Here is a 23,075-nt window from a genome sequence, read left to right on the forward strand (position 1 = left end):
GATTCATGTCATTAACAGAAATCTTTAGTAGAAAAGTAAGAGCAAATCAACCATCCATTTCCACTCCAGAGTAGAAAAGAATTACCCTGATCAAGAACAGTTAAATAAATCTATCTTCTAGGATGATCAATTAATTGACTTCCTAGGCAGTTTCTCTCATACTGAAATTCTATGATTTGGGACTGACTGCTCATCTTTGCAGGTCAGAAACCAGGTCTTTTAAGATCTTCAAAGTAGTTAGATTCAGGGAGATTGATTTATATTATGTCAATTCTATATTCTTACAAACTTCCATCTCAATTCCAATTTCATGCCAATGCAAAACCTGAGAAGCATTAAGCTAAAGTTGACAAGTCCCTGTCACCCATATGGGATACTTGGATTGAATTCCCAGCTCCTGGCTCCAGTTATTGCAGGCATTTTTGGAATGAACAAACAGGTGCCCTTCTGTCTGTCTTTCTCCCATTTTTTCTTTCTCTAATAAAAATTTTTTTAACATTTTAAATATTTATTTTCATCTACTTGAAAGGCAGAGCAATGGTAAGAGAGTGCGCACAGACAGCTCATCCACTGGTCTACTCCCAAAATGCCCACGCAGCCAAGACTGGGCCATGCCAAAGCCAGGAGCCCAGAAACACATCTAGGTCTCCCATGTGGGTGGCAGGAGCCCAAACACCTGAGCCATCATTTGTTGCCTCCAGGATACATTAACAGGATGCTGGACTGAAGCAGTCAAGACTCAAACCAGCACTCTGAAAAGGGAGGCAGGTATTCCAAATGGCATTTTAACTCACTGTGCCACAATGCCTACACCCTCAAAAAATTTTTAATTAAAAGAGTCAGTATTCTTTACAGTATTCTTAACATATGGAGGTCTTATCTTCCCTACATTTGTGCAAATCTTGGCTTGTCTATTATCTTGGTATTGGAATAACAATTTTTAAAGTAAACAAACACAGGCAGGCATTGTGGGGCAGAGTGATAGCCCCGGCATGCAATGTGGGCATGCCATATAGGAGTGCTAGTTCCATTCCTAGTTGCTCCACTTCCCATCCAGCTCCCTGCTAATGCACCTGGGAAAGAAGTAGAAGGAGGCCCACATGCATGGACCTCTGCTACCTACATGGACAGCCAGGATGGATTTCCTGGCTCATGGCTTCAGCCTGGCTCAGTCCCAGCTGTTGTGCCACTTGGGGAGTGAACCAATGGATGGAAGATCTCTTTCTCTCACTCCCCCTCTCTTACTCTCTGTCATTCTACCTTTCAAATAAATAAACAGGTCTTTAAAAACTAACAAAATGAGGCTGGCACTGTGGTATAGTAGGTTAAGCCTCCACCTACAGCACCAGCATCCCACATGGATGCCAGTTCCAGTACCGGCTGCTCCACTTCTCATCCAGTTCCCTGCTAATGGCCTGGGAAAGCAGTGGAGGATGGCCCAAGTGTTTGGGCCCTAGCATCCATGTGGGAGACCCGGAAGAAGCTCTTGGCTTCAGATCAGCCCAACTCTGGCTGTTGTGGCCATTTGGGGAGTGAATCAGTGGATGGAAGATCTCTCAGTCTCTGTCTCTCCTCTCTCTGTAACTCTTTCAGATAAAATAAATGAATCTTAAAAAAAAAAAAGAATAAAGAAACTTTAGAAAGAAAATAATATTCTAAAAAATAAATAAATAAAACCCATAACTAGGTTAGAAAAACAAAGTGGCCAACTCCATAAATTACCTATTGAACCCCTTCCTTCTTTCATGCTAATAGAACTTGACTTTATCTTAGGTATTTGCTTCAAGGGAGACTGGTTCTCTCTGTAGCTTCAGGAGGTGAACTCTGATTAATAAATGAATATTAGTAACAACATCTGTACATCCATTCATTCATTGGTTTCAGGTTTCAGAATATAATTGGGCCAATGAGATGTGAGGTGAATAGGGGAGGGTGACTTTCAGTAGTTTTCCTAAACATTAAAAAAGTACCCATGGAGGCCAGCATTGTGTTATAGTGGGTAAAGCTGCCACCTGTGATGCCAGCATCCCATATGAACACCAGTTTATGTCCCAGCTTCTCCATTTCTGATCCAGGTCCTTGCTAGTGGCCTGGGAAAAGCACCCAAAGTTGGCCCAAGTGTGTGGGCCCCTGCACCCACCTGGGAGACCTGGTTGAAGCTCTTGGTTCCTGGCTTTGGCCTGGCCTACCTCTGGTTGTTGTGGCCATCTAGGGAGTAAACCAGTGGATGGAAGATCTCACTCTCTGTAACTGTGACTTCCAAATAAATAAATCTTAAAAATAAAGAAAAAGGATTCACGAAGGGATCAGTTGTTCTATCAATCTTTGAACACTGCTGTGTACGGACATGGAAGTTAAGGTACTGCAGTTTTCTTGCAGCTATGTAAGGACAAATCTGAGAATAACCAATATGCAGAAAATAGCATAGAAAGAGGGAAGGAAATTGAGTATTTGATGATGCTGTTGAGCTTCAGAATTAACTAATCTGTATCCTTCCTACTTCTGTAATTCTTAGTAATGTGAACTTACAAATCCTCTTTATCATCTCAGTCAGTCATTTTAAGTTAGATCTTTCATAATTCTAATCATTCTAACTACTACAATAGCAAATAAAACTGACCAGGGAAGAGACTATAAAGGATCTAATCAAATTTAAGTAATCACATGAGTCATTTCCTCTAAAAGTTTCCTATTTAATAAATCAGGAAGATTGAGTTTAAATGTTAAAATCTTCCTTACTGGGGCCAGCGCTGTTGTACAGTGGGTTAAAGCCCTGGCCTGAAGCGCCAGCATCCCATATGGGCGCTGATTCAAGTCCCGGTTGTTCCTCTTCCAATCCAGCTCTCTGCTATGGCCTGGGAAAGCAGTAGAAGATGGCCCAAGTCCTTGGGCCCCTGCACCCATGTAGGAGACCCCAAAGAAGCTCCTGGCTCCTGACTGCAAATTGCTGCAACTCTAGCCATTGTGGCCATCTGGGGAGTGAACCAGCGGATGGAAGACCTCTCTCTCTCTCTGTCTTTACCTACCTTTGTAACTCTTTCAAATAAATAAAAATAAATCTTAAAAAATATATCTTTCTTATTTACCAGTTTAAAATCCTGCAGTGACTCTCTTACAGCATTAAGAATATAATCCAAACTCTTAGCATGGCATATAAAACGCGTCATTAACAGATTCATTTTATTTTTAGCAACATCTTAACTCACGCCAGGTCCCAGAAATTATGATAATTCTTACAGTCACCAGGAAGGACCATGTAGTCTCTTATCTCTGTTTGTACCCCTAACTCCTACTCATCCTTCAAAATTCAACTTGCTATGCTCCTCCCCTCTGTGTCTATTCTCTACTTGCATTGCCACTGTCGGGTTAGAAATCTCTCTCCTTTGTTACAAGTCAGAGCTTTCTGAGAGTAGGAAGCATCCTCAGCATGCATCACGACTCCTGACATACACCAGGCACTAAAACATCTTGGCAGAGTGAACTAATGAACCAGATTTGGAGGCAGTGCTAAGTTCTTTCATTATAGCACTGGACGATTTAGATTTACAGAATGTTCTGACAGAACTATTCTAAAGGGGTGCTAAGTTATATAAAAATTATTCAAAACTACTAATATTTAATTTCTCAAAATGAAAAGGTATAAGATTGGAATAGTGTAACTTTTTTTAGAAAATTCATGCCAATTAATAAATATTTATATTGAAATATTATGCTATGCAACAAAGATACAAATGGATAAGAGCTACATCTGTTCCCAGTAACACCCTTGGTCTGGCAAGATTTTTTTTTTTTTTTTTTTTTTGACAGGCAGAGTGGACAGTGAGAGAGAGAAACAGAGAGAAAGGTCTTCCTTTTACATTGGTTCATCCTCCAATGGCCAATGGCCGGCGCACCGCGCTGCTCCGAAACCAGGAGCCAGGTGCTTCTCCTGGTCTCCCATGCGGGTGCAGGGCCCAAGCACTCGGGCCATCCTCCACTGCACTCCCGGGCCACAGCAGAGAGCTGGCCTGGAAGAGGGGCAACCGGAACAGAATCCGGCACCCTGACCGGGACTAGAACTGGGGGTGCCGGCGCCACAGGCAGAGGATTAGCCTATTGAGCTGTGGCGCCGGCCTGAGCAGTTTTACAATAACTATAAATACTGCTTATCAAGTGTTTCCTTAAAAAAACTATAGGCTCCCCAAAATAAAATATTTAGTAAACAAAAAGGAAATCACCTCAAATAATCAAATTTCACACAAATTTCAAGCTAAGGCAGACTGGGTATAATAGGTGTATAATTCTGATAATGTCACTTAACATAGTACACAATAAACATTTAATAAATATATGCTACATCTGAATTAATTGTATGTAGAGATTAACAAGTATTTTTTCAAGCTGAAATCTTCATATATGTAAGTAAAGGATATGTCAATACTATAGACTTCTATGGATAATAAAATTATTTTTTACAGAAACAGAATTGGTGTTATGTCTTTATCATCTTATCTTTTATACTACTTTATTGATATATCCTATTGACTACATTAACCATTTTACAAAACACATTTAATTAGAAAGTTGTTGAATCATGGAGTTACCATGTGAGGGGTGGCAGATTATTTTGAGTTAAAGGCACTTGAAAAACAACAGATGCAAGAAGGACACTCTGACCTTCCTTTTTCTTCCTGAAAGAAGGAGATGAAATTCCAATATGAGAGGTGCTTTCTGTGTGCCAGGAGAAAAGAAACATTCTTGTCATCAGAGATCAGGAGTTGAAGCCACAGGGAATCTGTACACACAAATCTTGTTAAACTAACCTTTATTTTCATAGTCTCTTCACTAGGGTCAACTGGCCTAGCCCAAGCCCCTTTAATCTTTTCACCACAATTTACTAGTCTTTGTCCAGCTTCGAATAACAAGAGCTCAGCTTTGAGTCTTTATTTTCCTATGGGAGCTTCCATGTACATGTAAAAATCTTTTCTCTTGTTAATCTTTCATAAATCCATTTATACCTGGAGCCAAGATGAAGGCCCTAAGAAGAAGGTAGTAAAGTTTTGTCTCTTCCACTCTTGCCAAACTTTCAGTCTCATTCTGATAGTAAATATATTTTCAATGATACTCGCTCCTTCAATTTACTATGTGTAAAGTATTTAAAAATTAAGATTAAAGGAAAAAATAAAATCCATCTTGTTCATCCCTGGCTTAGAAACATGAACAGTCTATATTCTGTCTCAGTAATGCATTAAACATCCCTTAGGAGCTCCTCTAAAGAACTAGGATTTTTGGTGATGAGACACTTAGTAACATGAAAGAAAAGCATGACTCCAGGTCAGAACACTCTAAATTTGGGAAAAGCCTATTTTCTCCAGGTAATCACATAAAATCAGAACAGAAGAAATCTATGAAAATGGGGTGTGGCATGGGTATGAAGGGCTTTCTGTTTTGTTTAAAGTCAAATTTTTAGTTTTGGAGTTTTTTAAAGTATGGAATAAAAACTTTTACTGAAAATGCTTCCTATTTACAGAAATATATTCTGGAGATCCTAGTGGACCAGAGTTCTATAGCTGTTGTACAAAACTAGTTTTTTAAAAATAGTTTGGGCAGATGGTGCTATGGCGTAGCAGGTTAGGCCACTGTCTGAAGCGCCAGCATCCTATATGGGTGCCAGTTTGAGTCCAGGCTGCTCTACTTCCAATCTGGCTCCCTCTTTGTGCACCTGGAAAATCAGGGGAAAATACCACAAGTGCTTAGGGCCCTACACCCACATGGGAGACCTGGTGGAAGCTCCTGGTTCCTGGCTTCAGTCTGGCCCAGCTCCAGACATTGTGGCCATTTGTGGAGTGTATCAGTGGAGTGTATCAGTGATGTAAGATCTCTCTCTCTCTCTCTCTCTGTGTAATTCTACCTTTTAAATAAAATAAATAAATCTTTTTAAAAAGTTTGTTCTCCTTTTAACATCTCACCCATTTCTTGGCTTTATCATGAACTTTTCATTAATGTGAATATATATATGAATCTTTATTAAATTCTCATACATCAAAGAAAAGGAAAAGGGAGCATAATTATATTATATATGAAGAGACCAGAGAATAGCACAGAATACCACAAATTTGCAAAAGTACATCTGTGACATGTATAATCAAGAGTTTTTTTATTTGAAATATTTAAAGTTTTCTAAGGAAAAAAAGACCAGATATACCCTAATGAAAAACTTGACAGTATTAAAATAATGTATTATTTTGACTTGGTGCGAGCATTACTAGTATCAAAACTTGCTCTGTGAAAAACATATCATTAAGAACAAAGTGACATACTTAATACATTGCTTAAATTCGTATTTTTAGAAATGAGAATCTATTTCTCAAATATATTTTCTTCATTGCACACTCTCAAATTTAGGAATTTAAGATTAAAAGTGGCATAACCTGATAATCTGACTTTTAAAATAATCAATCTGCAGCAAGTATCCAAAGTAAATTACCAGTTCACATGTTTTGTTTAATCTTTTTAAACAATTTTGTTGTTTAAAATATATAAGATTGAATTAATTTATGAAAGTAGTTTCATTAAGGGAACTTCAGTTAGTACTAAAAAAATCACTATTTTAAATCTCAAGCACCTTGCATAAGTTGAGGAGAGGGAGAAACTAAATGAAAAAACGAAAATTTATCTTCTCTGAGTTAGAGAGGATTAGCCACAAAAGGGCTTGTGCTGACAGCAAAAGACCTACATAGCTTTCTCTGTTTTCCTTCTTCACTAGTACAGCCAGAAGCAGCAAATTTTGAAAACAACAAACTATAAAAGTAGACATTCAGGGGGACAAAATCTTTAGGTTTAAATATTGTAGTGTAGTGCTAAAAGGGCTTGTAATATTAAACTGTCTGATAATCCTAGGGAAGCTTTATCCTAGAGCTGGAATAAGGGTAAATTATAAAGGAGCCCAGAGAATGGTTAAAACAAACAAACAAACAAACAAACAAACAAAAACATGGAGCTAAATAAACTATATTTGACAGTAAAATTCAGCCTAAAAGGTTACAATTTATCTCTGGATAGTTATTCATTCAATATGATCACTGTATATTTAATAGATGCCTGGAATAATGAATGCACCAGTTAGCCAATCTCTCTAAACAGTGATTATTTCCTTCCATTCTTTCTACTTACCAAAATCATTCCAGTAGCCAAATCCTATCTATTTTACCTCAAAAAAAGTCTTCCTTATGTATCCTCTTTTTATTCCTAGAATCCTTTCTTAACCATTTTCATCATCTCTTAACTAGCATCTCATCATGGCAGTTCAATCTATACACTGATGCCAGAGTTATAATCCTTAAAATATTAATCATTCATCAAGCAAATATTACTGAACATCTGTTATGTGTCAGGTGCTAAGGATACAGCAGTGGAAAGAGGATGGATTTGTCACAAAAGTTAAGTATTCTATTAGGAAATACAGATAATAATAGATAAGAGAAAAATAAAATACAAGATGTTTTAAAAGATCACCAGTATAAAGACAAAATTAAAAAGAAAAGAGGACAAAATAAAAATGGGATATAAAGAAGTGGTTAGTCTTAGATCTGGTGGCTAGGAAAGAAGTCCCCACTGAGAAGGTGACTTCTGAATAATGACCTAAATAAAGGGAGCTAAATACCATTATAGGATAGAGAACAGCAAGCATAAAAGGTGCTACGGCATAGTGGGTAAAGCCACCGCCTGAAGTGCCAGCATCCCATAAGAGAGTTGGTTCAAGACCGGGCTGCTCCACTTCTGATCCAGCTCTTTGCTGTGCCCTGAGAAGGCAATAGAGGATGGCCCAAATCTTTGGGTCCCTGCACCTGCATGGGAGACTCGGAAAAAGCTCCTGGCTCCTGGCTTCAGATCAGCCCTGCTCTGGCCATTTGTGGCCATTTGGGGAGTTAAAGAGCAAATCAGTGAATGGAAGACTTCTCTCTCTCCCTCTCTGCCTCTGCCTCTCTGTAACTCTTTCAAATAAAATAAATCTTTAAAACAAAAAAGCCTTAAAGCAGAAGACTAACATGGCTGAGAAGCAAAAAAAAAAAAAAAAAAAAAAAAAAAAAAAAAAAACACACACACACAAACAAAAACAAGAGGTACAGAGTTATAGGAAATCAAGTCTAAGGTAATCAGGAATAGACACCCGGGCTTTTAGTCAACTTATGTCAGTTTCTTATTTAAAGAGTATGTTAGCATCTCATAGTTGAAATTCCTCACTATAGCCTTCATTATTTGTATTTCCATTCTACCATTCCTCACTCAACCACCTCCTAATTCTGTACCCCAAACCAATGAAAATAGGGAAGGCATCCACAATTAGAAGGCAGGTATTATCAAATTTCAATCTTCTAATTCTTGCTTTCCTATATTCTCACTCATCTGTAACACTTTCAATGAGTATTACAGGTATACATGGGCAGAAAAAAAGACCAAGGAGTAGGTGATTAGTTCAGCAGAGCAGATGCCCATGTCTTCTATCAGAGTACTGAGGTTCAGTTCCCAGCTCCAACTCCGGACTCAGACTTTGGCAGACTGCAGTGATGACTTAAGTCACTGCACTTCTGCCACCCATGTAGGAGACCAGTCCTTGTGGGCATCTGGGATTAAATCAGCTAAGGGGAGGCAGTGCGTGAGCTCATGTTCTTTCTCTCCCCCTCCCCCTACTCCCTCTTTTTGCCTTTCAAATAATTAAAAAAAAAAAAAAAAGGACAGACCAGTGTTCTCCTTCAGGAAGATTTTTAATTAGTATTAATTAATTAGTATTAATTAGTATTAGCTAATTAATTAGCAGGTGTTTGGTGTAGTAGTTAAGACATCACTTGAGATACCTGCATACCAAATCAGAATACCTGGGTTCAAGTCTCAGCTCTACTTCAGGTTTAAGTTTCCTGCTAATGAACATCTGGGAGGCAGTAAATGATAGCTCAAGTACGTGGGTCCTTGCCCCCGTGTGGGAGACCCATATTAAGTTGCAGGTTCCTGGCTCCAGCCTGGCGCAGACACAGCTGTTGCAGGCATTTGAGGAATGAATCGAACCACTGGATAGAAGATATTGCTGGCTGTCTCTGTCTCTGTCTCTCTTTCTGCCTTTCAAATACAATGAAAAAGAGTTAAATTTTTAACTTTATCATATATTAGCATACAGTTAATAACTAGTAAAGTCATAGGAAATTCCAATATTAATTAGTTTACAATTTAATAATCATTAGTTTTTCAAATAAAACATAAAAAAACTGATACATTAACCCATAACAAATAACTGGAACCTTTATTTCATGTTTCTATGAAAAAAACTAGAACAAAGAAAAAAAAGGACACAATTTTTAAAAATAAAGTCTGTCTATACTCTGGCACAAGAAGCCACCAAATTCTTGGCTATTTACTGCTCTGGTATAATCCCTAACAAGTTAAAATCTTAACATCTGAGTTACTACTTCAAAGAAAAGACAATCAGTTTTCAGATCTCAGTTTAGACTTAATTCTACTCAACTGTCTCATTTATTCAGTGATAACTGTATGTATAAAGTGTGAATTCAACAGTTTCTTTTCCTATTAGTTGAATAATCTTGAAAGAGACTTTTTATCTCTCATCTGGTATACAGACTAAATGAGGGCATATGTGCAAAAGTCCTTTTCCTGTATGAGACAGAGAGTACACACCGATACAGGTGGTTGTTAGTCTATTTACTCTCTGCTGAGGATCTCTCAGATTCTCTTTCAATGAAATAATGATATGAATATATACAATGTCAATGCCTATACTAAAATAGACTTCTCTTTTAATTACATTTTCCCACAAACTTTGTTCAGCTGCTGGAAGAAAAGGAAATACACATTCCTTACCCTTAGGCTAGGATAAACTATATATATAACTATATATATATATATATATATAGGATAAACTAAAATATAAATATATTTCTATATTTCTAGAAAGTTTATAAACATTAGAAACCATTACATTATTAAGTTTTACAATAAGAATACATGCAACAAGCAGGTGAAGCAAAAGAATGACCACTAGGAACCATAATAAAATGTAAGTTGGACTTTCATGATTAAGTAGGATTTTTAAAAAATGTTTCAAGTATAAATGCCAAGTTTATTCTTGAGAGGGTCAATGTCATGATCAAAGGGATACAGAAAATATAAGATATTAAAAGATGGACAAAGTAGAAAGTTTCTGAATAAGCATTATGGGTGGGGGTAGGGTGGTATTGTGGCAGAGTGGGTAAAGCTGCCACCTGTGATACTGGCATCACATATGGGTGACGGCTCATGTCCTGGATGCTCCACTTTCAATCCAGCTCCCTCTATTGGCCTGGGTAAGTAGTGGAATATGGCCAAGTATTTGGGCCCCTGCCACTCACATGGGAGACCCAGATGAAGCTCCTGGCTCCTAGCTTTGGCTTGGACAGCTCTGGCAGTTGCAGCCATCTAGGGAGTGAACTAGTGGATGGAAGATCTGCCCCTGCCCCTGCCCCGCCCCTCCCCCTCCCTCTTCCCCTCCCTCTCCCTCTATTTCTCTCTCTTTCAAATAAATAAATAAGTCTTAAAAAAAAAATAGCTATGGGGGAAAGGTAGAGGGAGGGAGAGAGGGTATCTGGCCCAGCAGCTAAGAGGCCTGCCTCCCATATGGGAGTGTCTAGGTTCAAAATTCAGCTCCATTCTTGACTCCAGCTTCTTTCTTACTGATGCACACTCTGGAAGGCAGTTCAACTGATTAGGTTCCTGCCAGAATCAGAGCCAGGAATAGAACCCAGGTATTCCAATGTGGAATGTGGGCAGTACTTAACAGATGGGCTAAATACCCTTTCCCAAATAAAAACATTTTGATAAAAGCAAAGTAAGTTTGCTGTATGATTCCACACTAATGGGAATTTTAAAGGTTATTCTTCAAACAAAAAGAAAGGGATGGCAGAAAAGAATGAAAATTAATGAAAAGGCCAAATAAACGGGTAAATGTAAGTAACAGCATCTTCATAAAACAAAAACAGTATCTTGTTGGAGCTTAAAATACAAATAGATGAAAAGAATCTAAACTTCTCGCATTATCCAAGAAGGCAACAAAATACCAACTAAGACCAAACAAAAGAGAAATAAGCATGGATCATGTAGGAAAAATACAAAGAGCACACAAAGTGCATTACACCAAAATCCAAATATATCACTCACCGAATTAATCTCTTAAGGCTTCCTTAAGAGAAAAAACATGTCTGAATTAATAAAAAGAAAACCCAATTCTATACAATTAATAGTTTAAGCATATAGAACTATAGAAAGTAAAAGAATGAAGCACTTCATATCTTGCAAATGCTATTCAAAAGAAAGTTGAGGTAACTATATTAATATCAGACAAGTCAGCTTTCAAGTGAAAGAAATAAAGAGGGATACACCATAATGCTAATTACCTTACAAGAAGAATGTAACAACCCTCAATGTGAATGTACCTAATAAGACAGCTTCCTAAATATATAAAGAAGTGGCCAGTGCTGTGGCATAGTGGGCTAAGCCTCCGCCTGCAGTGCTGGCATCCCACATAGGCACAGGTTCTAGTCCCAGCTGTTCCTCTTACGATCCAGCTCTCTGCTATGGCCTGGGAAAGCAGTGGAAGACAGCCCAAGTGCTTGGGCCTCTGCACCCACGTGGGTGCAGAAGAAGCTCCTGGCATTGGACTGGCCCAGCTCCAGCTATTGCAACCATTTGTGGAGTGAACCAGAGAATGGAAAACCATTCTCCGTCTCTTTCTCTCTCTCTGTAACTCTACTTTTTTTTTTTTTTTTTTTTGACAGGCAGAGTTAGTCAGTGAGAGAAAGAGAGACAGAGAGAAAACTCGTCCTTCTGTTGGTTCACCCTCCAAATAGTTGCTATGGCTGGCACGCTGCGCTGATCCAAAGCCAGGAGCCAGGTGCTTCTCCTGGTCTCCCATGCAGGTGCAGGGCCCAAGCACTTGGGCCATCCTCCACTGCACTCCCGGGTCACAGCAGAGAGCTGAACTGGAAGAGGAGCAACCGGGACAGAACCAGTGCCCCAACCGGGACTAAAACCCGGGGTGTCGGCGCTGCAGGTAGAGGATTAGCCTTGTGAGCCATGGCGTCAGCAAGTAACTCTACCTTTCAAATAAATAAATAAATCTTTACATATACATAAAGAAAAACTGTAAGAAACTAGAAGAAAAATATATTCCATAATCATAGTGTGGTATTTTTTCACATGTTTCTTGATAATTTTTTGAATAGGATTATTAAATATTTTAAGAGCCATCCCTAACAAAATTGACCTAAATTGCATCTAATAGCTACATGATTCTCGTTATTTTCAGGAATACTGAAAATAATCACCTAAACTGACCACATGATGAACTATAAAATCTCAATAAATGCCAAAAGAATAAAATAATACAGACTAGAATCACTGATAATGGTACAACTTAACTAGAATTAAATAATAAAAGCGTGACATAATAAAAAGCATATATGTGGTTGGTTTTGGTCATGTTTCCTGGCACATTGCTCTAAAACTTTTGGAATCTCCAAAGCGCTGAGCAGCGCATCTGTACACTAACTAGATGACTGCAGGAAGGGAGCTGGCTGCCAGGGGAGTCAACCATGTGACTGAAGGGTTGGAAGCTTCAGCCTTACCCTCTGACCTCTGAGGAGGGAAGAAGAGCTAAATGAGCTCATCACTAACGGGCAGTAATTTAATCAATTGTAGTTTTACAGTGAAGCCTCCATAAAAACCCAAAAGGATGGGATTTGGGAGGCTTCTGTACTGAGGAACATGTGAAGGTTTTGGGAAAGAGGAACACCCAAACAGGGCACAGAAGCTCAGTACCTCTTACCCCATATACTGCCCTATCCATCTCTTCATCTGATTGTTCCTGTAATATCACAAGTAAACTATTTTCCTGAGTTCTATGAGCCTTTCTAGTATGTGACTGAACAAGAGAAGGGGGTCATGGAAACCTCCAATTTATAACAAAATTGGACAGATTGGGTGGGTACCTGAAGACCTGCCACTTGAGACTGGCATCTGAAGTGGGGGAGTAGGTAGTCTTGTGGAACTGTGACTGTAACTTGTGTGGGGTCTGCACACAACTCCAGGTTTAGAAAACATCAGAACTGAATTTAATTACAAAACATCCAGTCAGTAACCACCAGAGAATTAAACTGAATTGACACAGAGGTGGGGTGAGGGGGAGGACATATATTTGGTGGCCAGAACTGTTAGTGTGATTAGTAGATGGAAAAATAGCTTCCTTTAGTTGGTGTAGAGGAGATTTTCCTCATATTAAGATAATCAAGAACTCATCAACTGCTTGAAAATTAATAAGTACACTATTAAATATTTATAGGTCAAGAAGAAATTACAATAGGAATTAGATAACGAATATACTAGCAATATTTACAAACTGCAAAAAATTAAGAAGTTGAAAAGATTATAAAGAATAAATGTCTACCATATATTAACAAAATACTCTATTACATAAAAATAGTTCAAATGCTCATAAACAGAATTAAAAAGTAAGCTTATTTTGGCCTCAAAATTTTTTTAAATGCATGCACACTTTTCTTGCAATACACCTTTTCCATGAACTTTGTGAAGTGCCTTCATATATACAAATAGTTTTGATTATTTTACTTATATTAAAAAATCTGAGATTTATTTTTGTGTTCTCGAAAAACAAAAACAAAAATCTAAAATGCATAAACTTTACTCTAATGGCTGTAAAAATACTCATGTTTTAGACCTTTGAAAATAGTTCCTATTTTATAGCCTCCCCTCCCCAAAAAGTACCTATGATTGCAATAATTTCATGTTAATTTAAAAAATAAATTTAGTTCTGGAGGGTTTTTAAAGCAATGTTCAAAAATATTACTCTCTCATACTTTAGGAAAACATATTTTTCTTTCACAAAGTCTTCCTTCACTTGACTGTTCCTGAGAAGTGTTCCTTCCCCTGATAACCTATAGGAATATAAATTTTTTTCTAAATTAAATAAAACATTTAATAATTTAAAAAGTATTACAACATTAATTTAGATCCCTAAAAGAACTTTTAATTCTAAAATATCACAGAATAAATGTAGCACAGTCACTTACCACTTGACCTGTTTTTACGACTTGATTTCCCACCAGTAAGAAGCATCTTGAGACTATTCCGAAACATGATTGTGGTAAACCAGTACAAAACTGTAAAACAAAAATGAGAAGATATGTTTAACAAAATTTGATAGTCAATTAAAAATACTAAGAATTTAAAATGCAAAATAATTAGTTAGCTGATTAAATATATAGTACAAAATGATCACTAGATTGTTAAAAAAAAACACACTAAACATTTAAATAGTTCTTTAAAATTGCAATATAATACATCAGTAACCTAGGAAATAAAGGTAATTATCACTGAAGACATGTCAATACAAATGCAGTCTACCATCCACTTCACTTTTCGTTCTCATTTTCTCCATATAGCTCCCTTTCACATTGTGTGTGTGTGTGTGTGTGTTTGTCTGTCTGTCTGTCTCTCTCTCATACATACACAGAGGGAGGGAGGAGGGGGAGGGGGAGATTCTAGAATGTAACATCTGCAGATTGTCCTTGGCAAGTTAACAATTCCATTCACAAGACTACTGATAAGACATGCATCAATGTCTATACTCCCTATGTCCCATTCCCACTAAAGGAGAACACCTTCAATTATGCTTTGGATTACATTCTATCACCTTCTCAAAGACATTTTTTAAATATTTATTTACTTATTTGAAAGGTAGAGAGAGAGTGAGCGAGAGACAGAGAGGGAGATCTTCCATGCTCTGATTCACTCCCCAGTTGGCCAGTGACTTAGGCTGAGCAAGGCTAAAGCCAGGAGCCTGGATCTCCATCTGGGTCTCCCATGTGGGAGTAGATGACCAAAGACTTAGGCCATCTTCTACTGTTTTCCCAAGTGCATTTGCAGGGAGCTGGACCAGAAGTGGAGCAACTGGGACTCAAACAGGAGCCCATATGGGATGCCGATACTGCAGGCAATGGCTTAACCCACTGCACCACAATGCCAATCTCTCAAAGATATTTATTTTAAAATAACCTTCCTTTCCTCTTTCCATACAGTTTTAATTTTTTCTCTCTACTGAAACACTCTAATCATAACATAAACACATCTCAGTGTATCCTGTCCAATCACAAAGCCCTCCTCTATAGTCCCTTATGGTCCAATTACTGCTTGTATATTCTTGCTCTTCTTCATAGCCAAATTTCCCCAAACATGTTGTCAGTACTTGATGTGCCCAGGAGACTGAATAGAGCAAACATGAAATGGAACACAGGTCAAGAAGCAAAAGCTAAACCAAAGCACAAAATGGTAAAGGCATTAGTGACATATGAAACCCACTGAAAAGGTCTAAAATACACATAATAAAAATTCCAGATGGAGTGAGAAGATTAGGAAGAATCAATTTGAAGTGACAATGATGAAACATTTTTGAACATTAATGAGACATGAAGTCACACCTTTAAGAAACCTGGTAAACACAGGCAGAATAAAAACACAAAGAAAAACACTAAGCAAGTCATAGCCAAACTGCTAAACATAAAAAAAAGAAAACTTTTAAAACAAAAACAAAACAAAACAAAACAAAAACGCATTTAAAGCATCAATCATCAACAGACTGACAGATGACTGTCAAAAGAAATGATGAACAGCAGGAAACAATGGAGTGACTTTTAAAAAATTCTATGTGCCAAACCAGAAATCTATTTTTAAATAAAAATATCCTTGAAAAGTTGAAAATTTAAAAAGATGATTTCAGAAAGGCAAAAAGAACTCATTACTGAAAGAAAACTCTCATAACAGAAAGAAAATGATACTAGGAAATAGCATTGAAATTCAAACTGAAGAGCACAGAAAAGGTAAATATGAAGGTAAGTACAAATGAATAATGACAATAAAAATAACGTTGAAGGTGTGTTAATTTTTAAATATATATAAAAATAAAAGGCAGGTGTAAGATAAACAGAATTAAAGTTTTTAACATATCTATTGTCCAGGAATAGCAGATGTAACAATTTATATTAGACTTCACTATTTCAAAACTCATGTAGCAATATCTAGAATAGCTGTTAAAAGCTGAATGCGATAAAAAGAATAATTTAAAATATTTAACTAAAAAAGGAAACACAAGCAGAGCACATTTGGATAAAATTCAAATCAAAACCATGTTGAAAGCCTCAACAGCACATTACATCAAGCAAAGAAAGAATATCTGATTTTGAAGACAGGTCTTTTGAAATATTCCAAACTGAAAAAGAGAAAGGAAAAAAAAAAGAATGATAATGGCCTCCAAGAACTTCTGGATACCACTAAACAAATATCTGAATTGTGGAAACTCCTCACAGCAAAGAGAGAAAGACATAGAGGCTTAGAAAATCTATTCAACGGGGACCAGTGCTGTGGCCTAGCAGGTCAAGCTGCTGCCTGCAATGCTGACATCCCATTTGGGTACCAGGTCATGTTCCAGCTGCTCTACTTCCAATCTAGCTCCCTGCTAATGGCCTGGGAAAGCAGCAGAGGATGGTCTGAGTGCTTGGGCCCCTGACATCCACATGGGGGGACTCAGAGAAGCTCCTGGCTCTGGCTTGGCCCAGCCCCAGTATTGCAGCCATCTGGGCAGTGAGTCAGCAGATGGAAGATCTCTTTGCCTCTCCCTCTCTTTTTTTTTTTTTTTTTTTAAAAAAAAAAAGAAAAAAGAAAAAGAAAGAAAGTCTATTCAATGAAATAATCACTAAAAAATTCTTCAATCTGGAGAATGATATGGACATACTACAGGAAGCCACAGAACCCCAAATAGACATAACCAGAATAGATACAGCAACACATTATTATCAAATTCTCAGAAGTACAACAAAGAGTGAATTCTAAAATTTGCAAGAATAACTCAACAGGTGACTCTTAAGGCAATTCCCATTAGATTAACAGCATTTTTTTTTTTTGACAGGCAGAGTGGATAGTGAGAGAGAGAGAGACAGAGAGAAAGGTCTTCCTTTTTGCCGTTGGTTCACCCTCCAATGGCCGCTGCAGCCAGTGCATCTCGCTGATCCAAAGCCAGGAGCCAGGTGCTTCTCCTGGTCTCCCATGCGGGTGCAGGGCCCAAGGACTTGGGCCATCCTCCACTGCCTTCCCGGGCCATAGCAGAGAGCTGGCCTGGAAGAGGGGCAACTGGGATAGAATCCAGCGCCCCAACCGGGACTAGAACCCGGTGTGCCGGCGCCGCAAGGCGGAGGATTAGCCTGTTAAGCCACAGCGCCGGCCAACAGCATATTTTTTAACAGAACCTTACAGGCCAAGATAAAATGGAATGATATATCCTGAGTTTTGAAAGAAAAGGGGACAGAATTTGGTTCAGTAGGGAAGTCACCAGTTGAGATGCCCACATCCCATATCAGATTGCCTGGGTTCAAGTCCTGCCTCCACTTCCGATTCCAGCTGGAAAGCAGCAAGTGCTGGCTCAAACACTTTGGTCCCTATCGCCCACATGAACAATCCAGATGGAATTCCCAGCACCCAGCATTGCCCTTGGCCCTGGCTTAGCTACAGTGGGCATGTGGGGAATGAACCAGCAGTTAGATTTCAACATCTTTCTCTCTCTGCCTTTCAAATAAAATTATTTTTTAAATAACTGATCAAGAATACTTTACCCAACAATGTTATCTTTTATGAATGAAGGAGAAATGAAGACTTTCGCAGACAAGCAAAACCTGAGGGAATTCATCACCACCAGATTAGCCTTCCAAAAGATGTTTTAAGACATCTAAACAGAGAAGCAAAAGGATTAACAACCATCAAAAAACATGTGAAAGTATAAAACACATGAGAAACAGAACAAAGGATATTCAAATTAAATTAAAAAATATCTTAATGACAAGTAGTTACAATCAATAATAACCCTGAACATAAATGGACTAAATGCCCCAGTTGATAGACTAGATGACTGGTTTAAAAACAAGAACCAACAATGAACTATCCACAAGAAACCTATAGAAGACAACACAGACTGAAAGTAAAAGGATGGAAAAACATATTCTATACAAACATAAACCAAAAGCAAGCAGAAGTAGCTTCACTTACATTAGACAAAACCAACCCTAAGACAAAAACTGTAAAAAGAGACAGAGTCATTATATAATGAGCAAGGCATCAACTCAACAAGTGACACTGGTAAATGTATATGCACCTAGTGTTAGTATACCATTATAAAACAAACATTGGTAGATCTAAAGCGAGAGATAAGCTCTAACACAATAATAGTGGGGGGCTTCAACACCCCACTTTCATCAAAGGATAGATTATCCAAACAAAGAAATAAACAATAACAAAATTAAACGATATAGACCAAATGGATCACAGACCATAAAACCGAATGACTGAAAACCAGACATTCTTTTCTTCAGCACATAGAACATTCACTCACTAAGACAGACTACACAGTAGATCACAAAAAGTCTCAACAAAATTTTTTAAAGCTGAAATCATAGGTATGTTTGAACACAATAGAAGAAAATCTGAAATCAACAACAAAAGAAAACTCTAGAAATTATACAAATACATGGAGATTAAACAATATATTCCTGAATGAACAATAGGTAACTGAAGAAATCAAACAAGAAATTTAATCCTTGAAACTAATGAAAAAGAAACACAACATACCAAAACTTACAGGATACATAAAAAGTAATACTAGGGAGTTTATGGAAATAAGTGTCTATATCAAAAACAAACGAACAAAAACAGAAAGATAACAAATAAACAACCTAACAAGGCATTTTAAGGACTTAGGAAAACAAACCAACGTCAAAGTTAGTAGAAAAGAAATAATAAATATCAAAGCAGATTGGGGCCACCACTGTGGCGCAGTGGGTTAACGCCCTGGCTTGAAGCACCAGCATCCCATATGGGCGCCAGTTCTAGTCCTGGCTGCTCCACTTCTGATCCAGCTCTCTGCTATGGCCTGAGAAAGCAGTAAAAGATGGCCCAAGTCCTTGGGCCTCTGCACCTATGTGGGAGACCCGGAGGAAGCTCCTGACTTGAGATTGGCGCAGCTCTGGCTATTGTGGCCATTTAGGGAGTGAACCAACGGATGGAAGACCTCTCTCTCTCTCTCTCTCTCTGTAACTCTGATTTTCAAATAAATAAATAAACCTTTAAAAAAATAAATATCAAAGCAGAGATAAATCACATAGAAACTTGGGTCCCTGCTACCCATATGGGAGACAGGGATTGGGTCTCCTATCACAGTACTTTTTCAAGTTCCATCTCTTCTGCTTCTGATCCAGCTTCCTGCTAATGCACCTGTGAGGCAACAGATGGTGGCCCAAGTACTTGGGTTCCTGCCACCAATGTGGGAGAACAGGATGGAGTTTCTGGCTCTTGGCTTCAGTCTGACCCAGCCACAGAGGTTGGCTGCCATTTGGGGAGTGAACAAGTGAAGATCTCTCTCTTTCACTGCTTTTCAAGCAAATAAACAATATTTTTTAAAAAGAAAAATCTCACATATAAAAAATAAGCCAAGATAACATCCTGAACTTCAGTTAAAAAAATTCTTTAATTAATCACTCTTGAAATATAATTTTTTCCTTGCTACTCCTAAAATATCTTATAAAATAACTGAAATGTATAAAGAATGAAATAAAACATAAAATACTTATTTAAAGCTAATTATCCATGTCATATTACATCTTGATAAAATGACTTTCTTATTGAAGTTAACATACCATCAGAAAATTTATTATAATAAAATAATATATAAACTTCACAAATTGAAGCTAAATGGGATAAGGTTTGATTCAACTAACAATAACACAAGCCTAGATTTCACCTTATAATTTATATCCAAATTTTAAAATATTAACTCTCTCGGCCGGTGCCGCGGCTCAGTAGGCTAATCCTCCGCCTTGCGGCGCCGGCACACCAGGTTCTAGTCCCGGTCAGGGCACCGATCCTGTCCCGGTTGCCCCTCTTCCAGGCCAGCTCTCTGCTGTGGCCAGGGAGTGCAGTGGAGGATGGCCCAAGTTCTTGGGCCCTGCACCCCATGGGAGACCAGGATAAGCACCTGGTTCCTGCCATTGGATCAGTGTGGTGCGCCGGCCGCAGCGCGCCTACCGTGGCGGCCATTGGAGGGTGAACCAACGGGAAAAGGAAGACCTTTCTCTCTGTCTCCCTCTACTGTCCACTCTGCCTGTCAAAAAAAAATTAAAATAAATAAATAAATAAAATATTAACTCTCTCAGGAGAAATCATTAGATAAATTCCTGGCAGGTGAATCTCTGGACAGGAGGAAAATAAGCCATTCACAGGCCCCAATCATTGCTAATTGTCTTATATTTGACTATTTAAATATCATGGTATCTACAAGATTCCTAAGCTTTTATGTTTATGATACCTGTTCTAACCACACTAGAGATGTATTGACTTCTTAATGGTCCACCAAGGCTGGAGACTCAGTATCTCCTTTCAATGCCCTTTTCTGGTACTTTATTAATGGACAATATTTTCACTTTCAATGTTCATTCCTCCCATATATTTTAAAGCCTCTTTCACATGCTATTATTTTTAAAAATCACACTATGCTCCTCATAAAAATGTTTACATAGTAATGTAATCAAATTAAGTTCTTCTGCACTATTTTGATAATCATATTCCTTTTTTCATTCTAAAAGTGTATTTTAAAGTCTCTTTTTTCAGTATCCTTTTTTCTGCTTTAATGCTTTAATATTATTTTTTATTCTCATTTCTGACATATGATAGATTGGCTTTTTCCTATCTTTTCCTGGTTTCCAATTTAAGAAACATGTTTCTTAATATTAAAACTATACATAATAAATAGGAAATATTTTAAATTGTAAGAAAATAAGAAATAATGAAAATTGGGGGCTGGCGCTGTGGCACAGCATGTAAAGCTGCCATCTGCAGTGCAGGCATCCCATATGAGCGCCGGTTCGAGTCTTGGATGCTCCACATCCGATCCAGCTCTCTGCTATGGCCTGGGAAAGCAGTATAAGATGGCTAAAGTCCTCGGGCCCCTGCACCCATGTGGGAGATCCAGAAGAAGCTCCTGGCTCCTGGCTTCAGATCAGCACAGCTCCAGACATTGCAGCCATCTGGATCCTTATAAAGCAATGGGCTGAAGATCAGGATGTCCCTAGTCTGCCCACTCCAGACCAACTACAGCTGCCAACATCATCATAAACCCTACAGGCTGCTGCTCTTCCTATGAAACAACATGAGCTAGCCAGACAAAATGATAGGATTTATAAAAGTTCTTGAAAAAACTGTTTTATTATTCTACAATAAATGCATAAAATATAGGAAAAAAGCACAAGAAAATGGAAATGTACCAAATTTATCTAAAATAATACAATAATTGAATAAATGATCACTATTACATCTGTCTTCAGTTTTCTTATTGCTTTGCCCAAAATATTACATCTATCAAGAAGATGTAATAAGAGGTTTGGCTACACAAATTTTGTAGCCGTTTTTTCTTTGTTTCATTTTTTAAGCTCTCATGGAGCACAGATGAGAATACAGGAATTTTCATTTTCCACCTAAAATGTCAAGAAAAATATATTTTTTTTAAGATTATTTTACTTATTTGAAAGGTAGAATTACAGAGAGAGGTAGGCTCAGAAAGAGAGAGGTCTTCTATTCCACTGGTTCACACTCCAAATGATCGCAATGGCCAGAACTGAACTGATCCAAAGCGAGGAGCCAGGAGCTTCTTCCGGGTTTCCCATGTGGGTGCAGGGGCCCAAGGACTTGGGCCATTCTGCTCCTTTCCCAGGCCATAGTAGGGAGCTGGATTGGAAGAGAAGCAGCCAGGACTCAAACCGGTGTCCATATAGGATGCCGGTGCTACAGAATGGGGCTTTAACCCGATGCGCCACAGTGCCAGCCCCCTAAGAAGAATATTTCAAGAAGAATCACAATTATTATAAGATGGACACAAAATAACATACAGCAACACTCCAAACAAATGATGAAGGGGCCGGCGCCTTGGCTCAATAGGCTAATCCTCTGCCTGTGGCGCCGGCACACCGGGTTCTAGTCCAGGTCGGGGCGCCGCATTCTGTCCCAGTTGCCCCTCTTCCAGGCCAGCTCTCTGCCCTGGCCTGGGAGAGCAGTGGAGGATGGCACAGGTGATTGGGCCCTGCACCCGCATGGGAGACCAGGAGAAGCATCTGGCTCCTGGCTTCGGATCAGCGCAGTGCACCGGCCACGGCACACCGGCCACGGCGCGCCGGCCGCGGCGGCCATTGGAGGGTGAACCAATGGCAAAGGAAGACCTTTCTCTCTGTCTCTCTCTCTCACTGTCCACTCTGCCTGTCAAAACAAACAAACAACAACAACAAAAAAAAAAAAAACAAACAAATGATGAAGGTGAAATTTATCATATAAGGGAAATCTTAGACTACTAACTCTTCAGATGATTATATCCTAGATGAAACTAAAGAACTGATGAGTGAATCCTGAAATACAAGGTTGGCTGAATATATAAAAAGCAATGTGAGATTTTATAAAATACTTTATAATCATCTCAACAGACATAGGAAAAAGCATTTAAAAAAAGACAATATCCTGGGCCGGCGCCACGACATAGCAGATAAAGCTGCCGCCTGCAGTGCCAGCATCCCATATGGGCACTGGTTCAATTTCCTGCTGCTCCACTTCCAACCCAGCTCTCTGGTATGCCCTGGGAAAGCAGTACAAGATGGCCCAAGTCCTTGGGCCCTTGCACCCACGTGGGAGACCCAGAGGAAGCTCCTGGCTCCAGATCGGCACAACTCTAGCTGTTGCAGCCAACTGGGGAGTAATCCAGCAGATGTAAGACCTCTCTCTCTGCCTCTCCTTCTCTCTGTGTATTAACTCTGATTTTTTTTAAAAAAAGATTTATTGATTTTTTGAAAAAGAGGGGGGTAGAATATCCTTTCATAATAAAAAAACACTGAATACATTAGAAATAGAAGGAAATGTCCTCAACCTGATAAAGGGTACCTATGAAAAATCTACAGCTGACA

At 38.5% G+C, this 23,075-nt stretch overlaps 1 protein-coding gene across 15 annotated transcripts in view; it reads right to left on the reverse strand.

The window, feature by feature from the left end:
• Positions 1 to 23,075, reverse strand: part of TANC2 (tetratricopeptide repeat, ankyrin repeat and coiled-coil containing 2) — a 449,007-nt gene that overhangs the window by 380,517 nt on the left and 45,415 nt on the right. For 14 of the 15 annotated variants that reach the window (XR_009868432.1, XR_009868431.1, XR_009868430.1 and 11 more), the window contains one exon: positions 14,109 to 14,198. Coding sequence is in view for 12 of the 15 variants with exons in the window: in XM_062215498.1 (XP_062071482.1) it covers positions 14,109 to 14,175 (67 nt within the window). In the remaining 3 variants the exon portion in view is untranslated. Of the gene's footprint in view, positions 1 to 14,108; positions 14,199 to 17,699; positions 17,813 to 23,075 lie in introns of all 15 variants that reach the window. The other variant, XM_062215499.1, reaches the window with a different exon arrangement.

The sequence above is a fragment of the Lepus europaeus genome, chromosome 18 (genome assembly GCF_033115175.1).
Source record: "Lepus europaeus isolate LE1 chromosome 18, mLepTim1.pri, whole genome shotgun sequence".
In the NCBI taxonomy this organism is placed as follows: domain Eukaryota; kingdom Metazoa; phylum Chordata; class Mammalia; order Lagomorpha; family Leporidae; genus Lepus; species Lepus europaeus.